Source organism: Gymnoscopelus braueri (assembly GCF_963280865.1).
Source record: "Gymnoscopelus braueri genome assembly, chromosome: 9".
NCBI lineage: Eukaryota > Metazoa > Chordata > Actinopteri > Myctophiformes > Myctophidae > Gymnoscopelus > Gymnoscopelus braueri.
Window position 1 is genome coordinate 10,340,221 of NC_137610.1, and position 13,163 is coordinate 10,353,383.

General features: G+C 38.3%; 2 protein-coding genes across 3 annotated transcripts in view; one reads left to right on the forward strand and one right to left on the reverse strand.

Annotated features, from left to right (window-relative positions):
• Positions 1–843: 843 nt before the first annotated feature.
• Positions 844–7,010, reverse strand: commd4 (COMM domain containing 4). Its single transcript, XM_080438392.1, has 8 exons — positions 6,966–7,010; positions 6,640–6,711; positions 5,949–6,014; positions 5,476–5,515; positions 5,110–5,229; positions 2,022–2,102; positions 1,730–1,906; positions 844–1,462 (listed from the first exon to the last, which is right to left on the reverse strand). The coding sequence occupies exons 1-8, from the start codon at positions 6,966–6,968 to the stop codon at positions 1,422–1,424; spliced, it is 600 nt and encodes a 199-aa protein (XP_080294518.1). The 5' UTR covers positions 6,969–7,010; the 3' UTR covers positions 844–1,421.
• Positions 7,011–7,635: 625 nt separating this feature from the next.
• Positions 7,636–13,163, forward strand: part of sema7a (semaphorin 7A (JohnMiltonHagen blood group)) — a 33,193-nt gene continuing 27,665 nt past the window's right edge. For both annotated transcript variants that reach the window (XR_013933798.1, XM_080438600.1), the window contains exons 1-4: positions 7,636–7,906; positions 10,893–11,032; positions 12,897–12,938; positions 13,034–13,129. Coding sequence is in view for 1 of the 2 variants with exons in the window: in XM_080438600.1 (XP_080294726.1) it covers positions 7,783–7,906; positions 10,893–11,032; positions 12,897–12,938; positions 13,034–13,129 (402 nt within the window). In the remaining variant the exon portion in view is untranslated. The remainder of the gene's footprint in view (positions 7,907–10,892; positions 11,033–12,896; positions 12,939–13,033; positions 13,130–13,163) is intronic.

Genomic DNA, 13,163 nt, shown 5'->3' on the forward strand with positions numbered 1-13,163 from the left:
TTTAAATATTTTTTAAATATTCTAACAACACAAATCTTGTATGGGGGTCCCTGGCACAAAACATTTTCAGATGGGGTTTAGGGACAAATGCATATTAATTTTGGAGTCCATGACATGGAAATATTTGAGAACCACTGGTTTAAATAATTATGAAAACATTGGAGCACGCCCAAATAAGCAACTACACTTTGGAAACAAGCCCAAAAAAAACGCAACCACTGATATTTTCAAGCAACTTTACAGGAAAAAAAAGCCCAGTAAAAAGTCGCTTATAATAAGCAAACATGGCAACCCCGATGTTAAGCAACATCGGCGTGCGACTAAATACTATGCTATGCCATTCATTCATTGAAAAATGTCCATTCAAGTCCGGTCTAGAGCCCGCCTACTGTGTTCGGTCCTTTGCACACAAGCATACAGTACATGCCTGCACCGTCCATATCCGCTCTACACCCAGGCCGGATGAGCAAAATGCAACGCGAATCGTTCCCAGTTCCCTGTCAATAGGCCAATATAAGCAAAAAGCGTTTCAAAAAGTGCATCCGCTGGAAACAGCAGCAATAACCCATGAGTGCGTTATGGTATTTGTTTGTAGGCATTGTGTTGATTGATATTGATAACGATTAACGACTGGGAACAAAGAATAATAATTCATTTGTTGATGTATTGTATTTGTGATATTTTTATGCTATGTTGATGAATTAAGGACAAGGACCACAATGGAAACAAGTCCCCAGGACTCCTTTTAGACAAAATGTGTGACTGTACCTGTACCTGTACCTCGTGCTGTTTGCATTTCTGTCTATAAAGTATTCAATCAATCAAGTATGTCAGCATTTCAAGTATTTATTTATAATAAAGTAAATGAGTATTATTACGTCAATCATTATTAATTAATATAATTAATATAATTATTACAAAAGTCAACTTCAACTGTGTACTATAACATACAATATTTACAAAAATGGTCCACAACACCTTTGCTTCAATGCTTTGCATGGAATATGTCAGGAAACAATACAAAGTCCCCAAAAGTACCTAATTTCTGGAAGAACAGGATACTTATGATATTGTTATTGACTATTAGTAATATATTATTTTGTTCTAAATATCCACAGGTTGACAAACTAGACATACACATATGCTAATGTTCTGGACACTATTTTATATTGTAAAAATATTCCACAGATACTCCTGATCTGGTCTAATTTAAACAATTAATTGGGTAGCTATGTCACAGAATAAGATAAAGCAGCAGAAGCCCTTTTCTTTTTTTAATATGGTAAGGGGCCCCTGGGAACCAGGGTTAGGAACGGCTGTCAAATAAATATGGCACTTTAAGAAGTCTATCAGTATCTCTGGTTGTGGGATACCATTCATCATCATTCACAATAACATATCCACTAGTTGATGAGCATACTTCATTGTAGGGCATTCATCATAGCTTGGGCTTGCTTCAGCTCTGTAAAAACACAAACAAAAGGAAAAACAGTCATTAGGCATAAACCTGTAACTGGCTGCAATGTCCTTTACTGCATACCCAGAGAATCAGAGATCTACGCCTACTGATGCATTTGAAATAACAATAATAGTCGATAATGTTGACCTCAAACGGAAAGAGACAATTATTGTTCATAATCTTGCACTGTGCTCGGAATACCGCCACATGAGCCCAGAGGGGGGAAGAGAGAGAGATGCAGTTTTTTTTTAATCAAAACACAGAACTGACCTGTAAGCAAGACTCTGAACTTGTCAGCAGAAATAGAGACAACAGTGGTTTCAGTGGAGCCTGACTCTGCACCTTGCGCCTGCAATTTAAGCTGCACTGTTGGTTTATTCACCTCCCTCAGCTCACTGGAGCTCAGCGTGTAGTCGACCCGCCAGGACACTGCCTTTAGACGGCCAACTGAAACAACACAGCAATCACTTTCATTATAACAGCAGCAGTCCCTGTAAAAACAGCACAACAGCTTTTTGCCTCGTCATTAGTAATGTGACAGGTTAAGTGGGGGGATACTTACGTCTCAAGCTTGTCTCTCTCAGTTTGTCTTGCAGCGCACTATGCTTGTCCTCATATGACTTGCACAGCCCTGTTGTGTGTTCTAATAGGAGAAGTGCATGTACATAGTAATGAGTAATAATGCCCAATGGATATGCATCTCTCTCTTTAAAGACAGACAGACAGACATACACACAGATCAATGAAAAAAATGAAAGTTAATATCTTCGTAATATAATTCAAAAAGTGAAACTTTCATATATTCTAGATTCATTGCGCATAAAGTGAAATATTTGAAACCTTTTTTTGTTTTAATCTTGATGATTATGGCATACAGCTCATGAAAAAAATTAATCCATATCTCAAAATATTATATTACATAAGGCCACTCAAAACAAATACACACACACACACACACACACACACACACACACACACACACACACACACACACACACACATATACACATTATATGTGTGTGTATATATGAAAATTAAATATGGTAATATGACCCAGATGGCAACAGTAAGGAGTTTGACATCCTGGCTGGGGAACTGCAAGAGGACACCCTAGCCCCCTTCCTCTTCCATCATAGTCCTGGACTATGCGATCTGGCTTCACTCTAACTCCAAAGAGGTCGAGACGATACCCCATAGTAGTCCTGACAGACCTAAACTACGTGGACGACATCAGCCTGCTCTCCTGAGGTTATTCACCTATAACAGGGGTTTTCAATTGATTATGAACCAGGGACCACCACCCTGACTGAGAATCAACCTGGGGACCACTGTTGTGTTGGGAGGGGTGATATGGGGGGAAAGCTTGAAATTAAATAATGACTGTTAAGGGCTTACTTTAATGTGTTAATTCGAGGTGAATTAAATCAAGCCCTTAACCGTTATTATTTAACTGAGATATGCTAGTGGTCCAGAGCTAAAAAACTCATGTTAACTGATTCATTGCAACTTATGTGTGAGCGAGCAGACACACGCGATTGATTATGGCCACATTTAATTCCTAATAATGACTCAACCAGGCATTTCTATGGAAGTTCTTGACATTCGACTTCCCAGTAACTGACAACATTGACTGTTTCTCAACAAGTGGTCGATAAAATAAAATAAAATACAAATCTTCACTTTCCTACATAACTAAATGCATGGTCAGGCAATACCTTCACGGACCACCAGTGGTCCACGGACCACCAGTTGAAAACCTATGACCTATAACATCCTATCGGAACATCCACCTATAACAACAACAGGAAGCACTTCTCTGAAAGAAGTCAAGGACTTCAAGTACCTGGGATCATAGGTCAACTCAACCGAGCAAGATCTTAGTGAGGAAGGCACTTGCATGGCCAGTGTATGGAACTCCAACCTCCCCCGACAAATCAAACTCAGCTTCTTCTTCCTATTTGACAGTGAATGCTGGACCCTGAAACCAACCCTGCAGAAGTCTCTAGACGGGTGCTATACCAGAATGTTGCATGATGCAGTACTTAACATCAGCAAGAGTGCACACTTAGTTACCAACACTATTCTGTATGAGGGAATACCAAGGGTGAGCGAGAAAATAGCAGCCAGGAGAATGAGACTAGCAGGACACTGCCAAAGACATCAAGAGCTGCCAGCCAGCAAATTGGTGCTGTGGGAACCAACACACGGGCACCGGACACGAGGCCGTCCCAAATTAACATACGTGGATGTACTCAAGAAAGATGCAGGAGCGCAAAGCACCAACGAGCTGGCCAGCCGCCAGATGTATGGAGACCCGGGATGACCACAATGGAAACAAGCCTTCGGGCTTTCTTGTGTATTTATCCTTTTGAATTCATTTTCAATAAAGTGCTCAATCATCAATCAATCAATCAATCAATAACTGGAAGCGACGATGGATGGCTCGTCTGAGGACGACCTTTATGTGTGTGTGTGTGTGTGTGTGTGTGTGTGTGTGTGTGTGTGTGTGTGTGTGTGTGTGTGTGTGGGGGGGGGGGGGGGGGGGGGGGGGGGAAGCATGACACACACAGACACCCACCAGAGAGCAATCTGTTATAATGCTTTGAGGCAGTTAGTGATAGATGGATGGGACAGACTGGGGAAGTACTCCATTTTGTTTTACCCTCAAATGAATAAAGAATGGCTTTACATGCCAGATGTGCACATAGTTGCTCTGTCTGCAATGTTTAGCAGAAATGTATTCAATTTGTTTTCACACTACAGGCCAAGGTTTGCTTGCTTTATGAAAAGTAGAGGGCTGCACATAATTACAGCAAGGGGGAGGGGCACACTAAATAAGAATTTCACCCACTTCTTTAGAGCTGTAAACCTGTGATTTGACAATAAAGTTTATTATGATTCTGCTTTGCTTAAGCCTTAAGCAAAGGCGTACACACAGCAAGCAATCTTTTGTTATTACTACAAGTATGACAATACTTTTTATTGTCATCCTTCATTCATTATGAAACTGTGGCGGGACCAATTAGACTGTGGTGGGACCACAGTCTAGGTATTTAATGGTAAACATGAAATCCCTTTCATGGGGGTGTAGAATGTCACATTCACGAATGTAAAGAGAGACATTGAGAACATAATGATGTTTACACGCTCACATATATTTTATAAAAACACAACACACCCTTTCCTGGGAATTGCCTGTGTTTTGGAACTGAACTGTCTGGAGCTATGTCCTGTAAACATGCTTCTCATGCAATTCTTCTCAGTCAACAATGGTGTTCACTGTTCATCACAACCACTTTGTGTTAAGTTGGCAACACTTTAACCAAGAGACCCTGTCTCTGGTGAAGCCTGACCCTTGCCCTCTCAAACTTAAGTTAGGGACTTGCCGATAAAGGAGTAGCAAAGGGGCTTTCCACCAAGACTCTTTGTGAACTTATGCCAAACTGACCTCAATTGTGTAGGATTATTTCTCCCTGGGTCAAACAGCCCTCCTGTCTGTCTGCCTACCAAACCCTGCCTTGTCGCACAACTCTTCAACTGGCCTCACCCGTCAAGTGAGCACCATCTGAAACCAACCTGTGGCATAGACATAATACAAGACCTCTAAAATCTGTCATTTATGACAGACAAGTAGAAAGTGTTTGACCCACCTTTAGGCAGACCAAGCTGCTGCAGCTCACTGGATAGGGATTCACTGTCAACATCATGCTTTGCTGCACTGGACAGAATGAAGCTGAGCACGGCAACACTGGCTTTGATGTCTCCACTCTCTTTAAATACATGTACAACATAAATGTAAGACATAGACATAAAATAAACATACTACTGTAGTGCATTTCTATTGTGAAAGGGTGGACATGTGTTCAGTCTAGCTGCAGCCACACACGATGCAAATTTAGAAGAATTTAGAAGAAAATATAGATATATGAGCCCAGAGACAAAAAAACGTTTTGTGCAATAAAGTCGAATTATTCTCTTAGTTTCAACAGTGCAACAGCAAGCAGAAATTCACTTACCAAACTTGGCATCTGCAGTAAGCTTTGCAACTTTATCATACTGAAAGAGAAGTATGACAATTAAATATTACAATATAACGGTGGAGAGTTGTCGAAAATAGCAGATCTACAAGCTCACAAGATCTAGAAGTTGGCTATTTTTGGTGCGCGACATCTTTATACGACTATGTAGCCTTGGATCAAGACTATCATAGATGTATTTTATCGATTTTGATAAAACACAAGATACAAAAGTAAAAGTCAGACTCGATCAACTACATCTATGATAGTTTTGATACAAGGCTAACGACTATGCATTGATTGATTGACTGAATACTTTATTAACAGTTTGCAAAACAGTACAGAGGTACAATTATACAATAATGCTAAAAAGGATAACACAAAAAAATCCAAAGGGCTTGTTTATTTCCATTGTGGTCCTGCATCAGGCAAATAAATCATTGCACTAGCAGCTGCAGATGACAGACACTCACATCAATGCCCTCTCCGAGCAGATCCTTCAGTACTTGAGCGCAGAGGAGTTTCATCTTCACACTTGACTGCAAGGCAACGCAGAGATGGGAAAGTGTTTTTGATCATGGCAAGTATATGCAGTGGTGTAAAGTAGTAGTAAAGTACATTTACTCAAGTACTGTACTTAGTAGACTTTTGAAGAATTTTTACTTTACAATTTTCTGTACTTTTACGTCTAATCCACAACATTTTAGAGGACAATATTGTACTTTCACTCCATTACAATTATTTGAAAACTTTAGTTACTAGTTACTTTGTAGATTTTGATAATTATTACAAAACACAATAATCACTTCAGCCCTATATATATTTCGGCCATTTGAAAATAACCGATCTACAAGCTCACAATGCATCGCATCGTGAGCTTGTATCTCTGCTATTTTCAAAAGATGTGTATACATTGTGTACATTTGAAAAGTTGTGAAAAGCAACACTGCATAATGAGTACTTTCTACTTTTGGTACTTTAAATACATTTTGATACCAATACTTTTGTACTTCTACTAAAACAAATTCTGAATATCTGACTTTTACTTGTAACAGAGTACTTATACATTGCAGTATTGATACATTTAAGTACAAAATGTTGAGTACTTCTTCCACCACTGGTAGCAGCAGCTAGCTAACGTTAGCATGTACTACTAGTACTTACTATCTTCGCCAATGTGCTTATTTCGGCGAGCACCCAGTCTGGGCAATCCAGATCTCCACAGAAACGGAACCGCTGAGAACAGACAGAAACATAGCGTTTAGTGTTAAGTTATTATAGGCATCATTAGCATATCTATGGCTAAGGTCGCTAACTTGGTTTTTATTCATTCTTGGTACTAGTTTGAATCAAACAACGAGGTCAATTAACTCATTACATGCCTATACAACCACATTATATGCAAGCTATAATACATAAGGCAACTGGGAATAGTTAATATAACAACTTTGTAGTGAAGAAAGCAAACGGTAAAAAATGAATAACTTTACCATAGTTGTGTTGTTGTTGCTCTGTCAAGGATCTCGCGATAGCCTTGTCACGAGACGTGTTCTGTTCCGGTTGCCAGACCAGCCCAAAAGAAGCAACACTTAAACCCATTGGCTATTTGAAAATAGTCAATCTATAAGCTTTCAAAAATATTCCAAATATTCCACATTGTATTTCAAGATTTTTTGAAAATTAGCAGATCTACAAGCTCACAACGCGTCGCACATACTACTTCTTAAACATTTGTTTTCTAATTTATGGAATTTCTTAGCCATGGTTCACATGACGCTTGTATACAAGCAGTCATGTTTCAGGGCTAGGAATTTCTTTGATTATTATTTTTTTTTTACATGAAATTACTGAAAACATCTTTGAATTTGTTTTTAATTCATGAAATGTTTTGCTTTTTTGGGAATGTTTTTTGAAAATGTTTTGAAATAATAATAATTATAAACAAAATGTAGGAAACCAAAAATAAAGGGACCCATAAAAATGGGTCCACGATCCACAAATGGGTCCCGACCCAGTGTTTGGGCTTGTTTTCGCGTCACCAGTCTTTCCACCTAGTTTTCCTCATAGACCGTAAAGGGTTTCCTAGACGTGGTTGCTTATTTCTCACGCAGAATCTGGCAACACCAGCCGGCTTTCCCACCACTTACTACTCTGCACAGCCGCTCAGTCTGTAATCACTAACAGTTGAGTTAACTTCACCATATGGAGAGATGCGTAGACAGTCTATGATCCACGTACGAATCTTTGTCGCCGTCATGGCAACACACACGACAATGGCACAATGATCACTATAGCAAGAAAAAAACAATGAAACAATTCATGATCCTTTATCTCATTTGTTGGGATTTCCATGTAAAGCTTTGTGATGGATTCAGAGATGATACACCCAGTCTGGGAGAGAAGGATATACCCAGGTTGCTGCTTAACCAAGGTAAGAGTCTCAGGGGCATTAATTATAAGCTCTGCCTGCTGCTGTGGGTTGTTTAAAAATAATCAGTCAAGTAGTCTACAGTGGTGTAAAAATTAAAAAGTACTCAGATTATTATATATTAATGTAGAAATACACCCAGATAATGCAGTAAGGCGTTCATCACTCTAATGTTGCAGCAGCTGTCAGCTGGCAAATGTGTTATAAAATATTCAGATTATTATTTATTTATGAAATACACCCAGATAAGGCAGTAATAAGGTGTTCATCACTCTAATGCTGTTAATTATAAGCTCTGCCTGTTGCTGTGGGTTGTTCAAAAATAATCAGCCAAGTAGTCTACAGTGGTGTAAAAACTAAAAAGTACTCAGATTATTATTTATTTATGCAGAAATACACCCAGATCATGCAGTAAGGTGTTCATCACTCTAAATGTTGCAGCAGCTGGCAAATGTGTTTTTGAATTACTCTGGGGGGACCCCTGGCTGTTACCTGTAGACTCTGGCTCTAACACAAAATAATATTTCAGGTGGGTCACCAATCACAAGAGACTAACCATCAGTTTCCAATTCCCAAATGTTCTGCTCATTTATTTATTTCATCACCTCCAATCTCACTTGTTTATCCTGTATCAAATGTCTCTCCTTTCCTCCTGATTGGATGGAATTGATATCCTGACCTGAAAGTGTTTTCTAAAGAGCTGGAGAGGGCTGGCAGTACTTTTAAATCTGCAAAGTAACTAGCAGTGGTGTAAAGTAACTAAGTACATTTACTGTCTCAAGTACTGTACTTAAGTACAGTTTTGAGGTATTTTTTACTTTACTGGAGTATTTCCAGTTTTCTATAAATGTACTCCTCCTACTCCACTACATCTCAGAGGACTTTGACTCCACTAGAATTATTTGAAAACTTAAGTTACTAGTTAGTTTGCAGATATACATTATTACATTATAAAATATACATTAACCACTTAAGCCCTGTTTTATACCTAGGCTATTTGAAAATAGCAGATCTACAAGCTCACAACGTGTCACATCGCGACGCGTCGTGAGCTTGTAGATCTGCTATTTTCAAACATTTTAGTACTTTTACTTTTGGTACTTTAAGTACATTTTGATACCATACTTTTGTACTTTTAGTCAAGTACATTTTTAATTCTGGACTTTTACTTGTAACAGAGTATTGCAGTATTGATACTTTTACTTAAAGGGGAAGACCACCCATTTTCAATATTTAACTATGTCATTAATATAGCATAAAGGAGTTGTGTGGAAATAAGAAAATTTTTAAATGTTAAAATTTTTAAATGTTAAACCCAAATTGATTTTGGGTTTAACATTGCAAATTACACCGTGATGACTCATCATGGTGTAATTTGCAATGTTAAACCCAAAATCAATTTGGGTTTAACATTTAAAAATTTTAACATTTAAAAATTTTCTTATTTCCACACAACTCCTTTATGCTATATTAATGACATAGTTAAATATTGAAAATGGGTGGTCTTCCCCTTTAAGTAAAACATTTGAGTACTTTTTCCACCACTGTAATTAAAGCTTTCAAATAATTGTAGAGGAGTTTGGGGGAGGAATGCGCCACATGCACATTACGTGGGAAGAAATGTTGGGTTCTCAAAATGCATATTTATGCTCAAACACAAAGTCTTATATAGTACAGTGCACAGTAATAATCTGTATAGTTTACATATGAATTTAGGAATACTTTTATTAGACAAAAATATAGACACAATTATACAAATCAGTCAGTCACACATCAGCAACTAGTGATGGCACAGATGGCATCCTGCCTGAGAGCATTTGAGCCTCATATCAATGCATTTGAGCATTGATATAATTTCTTTACAGAAAAAATCATACTGTGGTCGGATTTAAGGGGTGGCGGCCCGCCACTGCTTAAAGACGGGGTGCCGTGATTTTCAGTGACCCCCCCCCCAAAAAAAAAACTTTATTTTTTATTATGGTTATACTAGGAGGAAGATTTTTTTCAAAAAAGTGTACAGAAAGTGTTAAAATTATGTTTTTATGTGGACACGCCTCCAGTTCATTAAGTATACCTGGTTCTCACCTTAGCACCTCCTCCACCACCTTAGAACCACCCACCTGTCCTAGTCTCTCCTCCTCCTCATGCCCACACCTGTTGTGTTGTGTTATGATAATGAGGAGGAGGGTATAATTTTACTGTGTCATTAAAGTGCTGTTTTTCTATTGGCACGTTTGACCCTCAAGGTTTCAGCCTCCAGGAAGAAACTCAAAATAGTCAGAGAAGACATAAAACACCATAAAAACACCACCAGGGGGCTTAATGAAGTTCTATCAACCTCATAGACACATGAAAAACAGAAAAAGTGCAAAACCATGGCACCACCTCTTTAATGCATACAGGGGAAACACTGATAGTATAATATTTTCCTCTAAAGAGGAAAGAAGTAGTAATGGAGTAGAGGTAGACCTATAATGTAAAAGTACCCCAAAATTGTACTTGAGTACAGTAGTAAATGTAGTTAGTTACTTTCAATAAAGTAGAAAAGTTTGCACTCTAAACTCAAGGCGTACTAAAGCTAAGCCAGGTGTGAAAAGCCAGCATTAAAGTCCATAAACAACAGAAAAGCCTTGCACACTGACAGACCAATGTTGAGGCTCTTTGGATGCTTTGTCACTTTTTGCACTTGGTAATTAAAATATTCAATTTTTGCTTTCAAAGAACCATTTTGGACAGATTCTGTGAATAAGCATTACAATACTATGACTTTGTTGATATTGATATCGCCTACTGAGCCATTATATATGCCCGTTAGTCTGATTAAAAAGTAAATTTGAAAGGAAATCCACTCATTCTGAGACGATGCAGTTCTACAATTCGTGCTGACCATAATTACTGGCACTGATCAATTTGGCTTCCCAAAATGCTCACAAACGCAGATTCTTATCTATCTCACAGAAACTAATAGCCTAATTATTTCTCTTTCCAGACAGAATCAATGGCCAGCTGCCATATCCAAGCACTCAGAACCATAGTGTCTTCTTCCAGCCAGAAGATTCTGATGAACTGTATGTGGGAGGGACTGACTTTGTGTTAAAAATCGATGTGGATAACAATAGTGTTATTGAGGTAGGTCACTTCAGATAATGTCTGTTATTTCATATACCTGTTTTTTTTTTGTTCATAGCTTTAATTAATTAATTTATCTTCTAAACTTCGTTGTTTTGTCTTGCACTTGTCACTTCAATTAGAATATACAGTGTTTTATCTTCAGTAGGGGTTCATGCCTGAAGGACTGAAATCCTATTGTTTTTGTATTTCTTCTTCTCCTCCTCATTCATTTACAGCCAAATCTGTGCCAGGCCATGAACTTTTGAACAGCTTAAACAAACATAATTTGATGATTTTTGTACTAACTGTCATTAAGTTATGGCCAAATTTACATCAGGCCTATGCACGTGTTTTGAACTAATGGTGCAACAGTGTTATGAAACATATACTTTGAGTTTTTTAATGACTGGACAAACTAAATAGTTTGATTTGGGTTATGCTACACATTTTTTGCATTTGTAGTGCCCCTAGTGGTTGATGAAGCGTTCAGGATATGTTTCAGGTTGTGCTTACATATCCTGCACGTTTCGTGATGAACTGAACTGTGGCAGAAGGACCAAAAATGAGCACAAAAACAATGGGGTTTCAGCACCCCTAATTGCACTTAACAAAATGTGTTCGAACAAAACAAATCTCCATTCCCAACATACTGTAGGAAGGAAAGCAATCTGTTTCCTTCCTCAAAAACAAAAAAACAAACAGACTAAACAAAACAAGATCCCTAGGAAGGTCTTCACTATGACAAGTGACAACAAGACCAAGTGACATTCAGTCATACACCAGACAGCATTTTTTCAGGTCATCACACAAACCAAAATGCATACTTTACTTCTCTTAAAATAATCAACTTTTAGGTGCTTTAAAAAAGCTTTACTAATTGCATTTTTAGGGAACATGGTAGCATATTTTATTGGGTGGTAGCACATAATCCTATGTTTGGTGTCTGTCAAATCTGACTGTAGTTCGAACTTCATAGACTTTAATAAGTACGTAGCAGTGTTTGGTAACAGATTGCTGTTTGTCATGCTATTGTGTGTCACACACAATAGGCTGGAATAAAAGCTCCAGCAGCTGTGGAAAACGCATTGACCGCCACAAAGCCTTTCAACGGCAGCTGATGCCTAACACAAATACAGGCCACGAAGACCACAGATACTGTGTAGTTTCCAATTTCCATCATATTGTTTTTATTCCACAAGTGGAAATGAGGTAGGCATTTTCATTAGGGTTAAACTACAATTGGAATTGAAGATGAATGAGTCCCTGCAGGTTGCATCTATTCTGGAAATTGTGGGCAAAGTCTATGGCAGATGTTATGTAATACAAACAAACACAACCTGCTTAAGGGTGTTGGAGCCGGAGGCATATGCAACAGACAACATACATTGTACTGAGGAGGTAGTTCTATTTCAGAAATCTATAGCAATGTTGATTCAGATTCCTCAGATTCTTTCTCCTCCCATGGATGCTTAGTCATATGAAAACAAAGCATTGTCAGACTAACACACTCCCATTGACCTTGACAGAATTTATTCCTGACCAATGTGATTGTTTTCTGCTCAAACAACTCTTTACATCCATTTCCAATGTAATTATGTGGAGCTTAAAACATCTGATACAAAAAGAGAATTCCTCTCTTATCCTGAATAAGCCTAAAACAAATACAAATCGTACAACTATTTCAGACATTCCTTGTGTTTTCCAAGCACACATTCAAGGGTTTTGGTCAGAAAAACACATGTGTTATTTGGGCACTGGGACATGTGTGGAATGTGGATGGATGGATGGATGGATGTTCAGCTGCTTCTTGACAGCTTCTGTCCTCATTTAAACCGACGTGGAATTCAATTGAATTTACAGTATAACATTTATTTCCCTGCAGGAATTCTCACTGAAAGCAACTGGCACACAGGAGGGTTCAGAGGTTAGTAAATAGAGAATGATGTGTAAAATTACATATCTTTTTTGGATCGCAAATTCTACAGCAGTACTCTGTTGTTAACAGACTCTTTATTCTAGGGCCCACATCAAAATGTCGTCACAGTCATTCAGAGGTTCCAGGACAGTATTTTCGTCTGTGGGACTAATGGCCACATGCCACAGTGTTGGAAGCTGGTGAGTGTGCATGCATTACTTAGTTTCATGCATA

Coding starts and splice junctions, on each gene's coding strand:
- commd4 (XM_080438392.1), bottom strand. Junction 5,516..5,948: donor TGCTCGGAGAGGGCATTGAT/GTGAGTGTCTGT, acceptor CTTCTCTTTCAG/TATGATAAAGTTGCAAAGCT. Junction 2,103..5,109: donor GCAGCTTGGTCTGCCTAAAG/GTGGGTCAAACA, acceptor TTCTCCTATTAG/AACACACAACAGGGCTGTGC.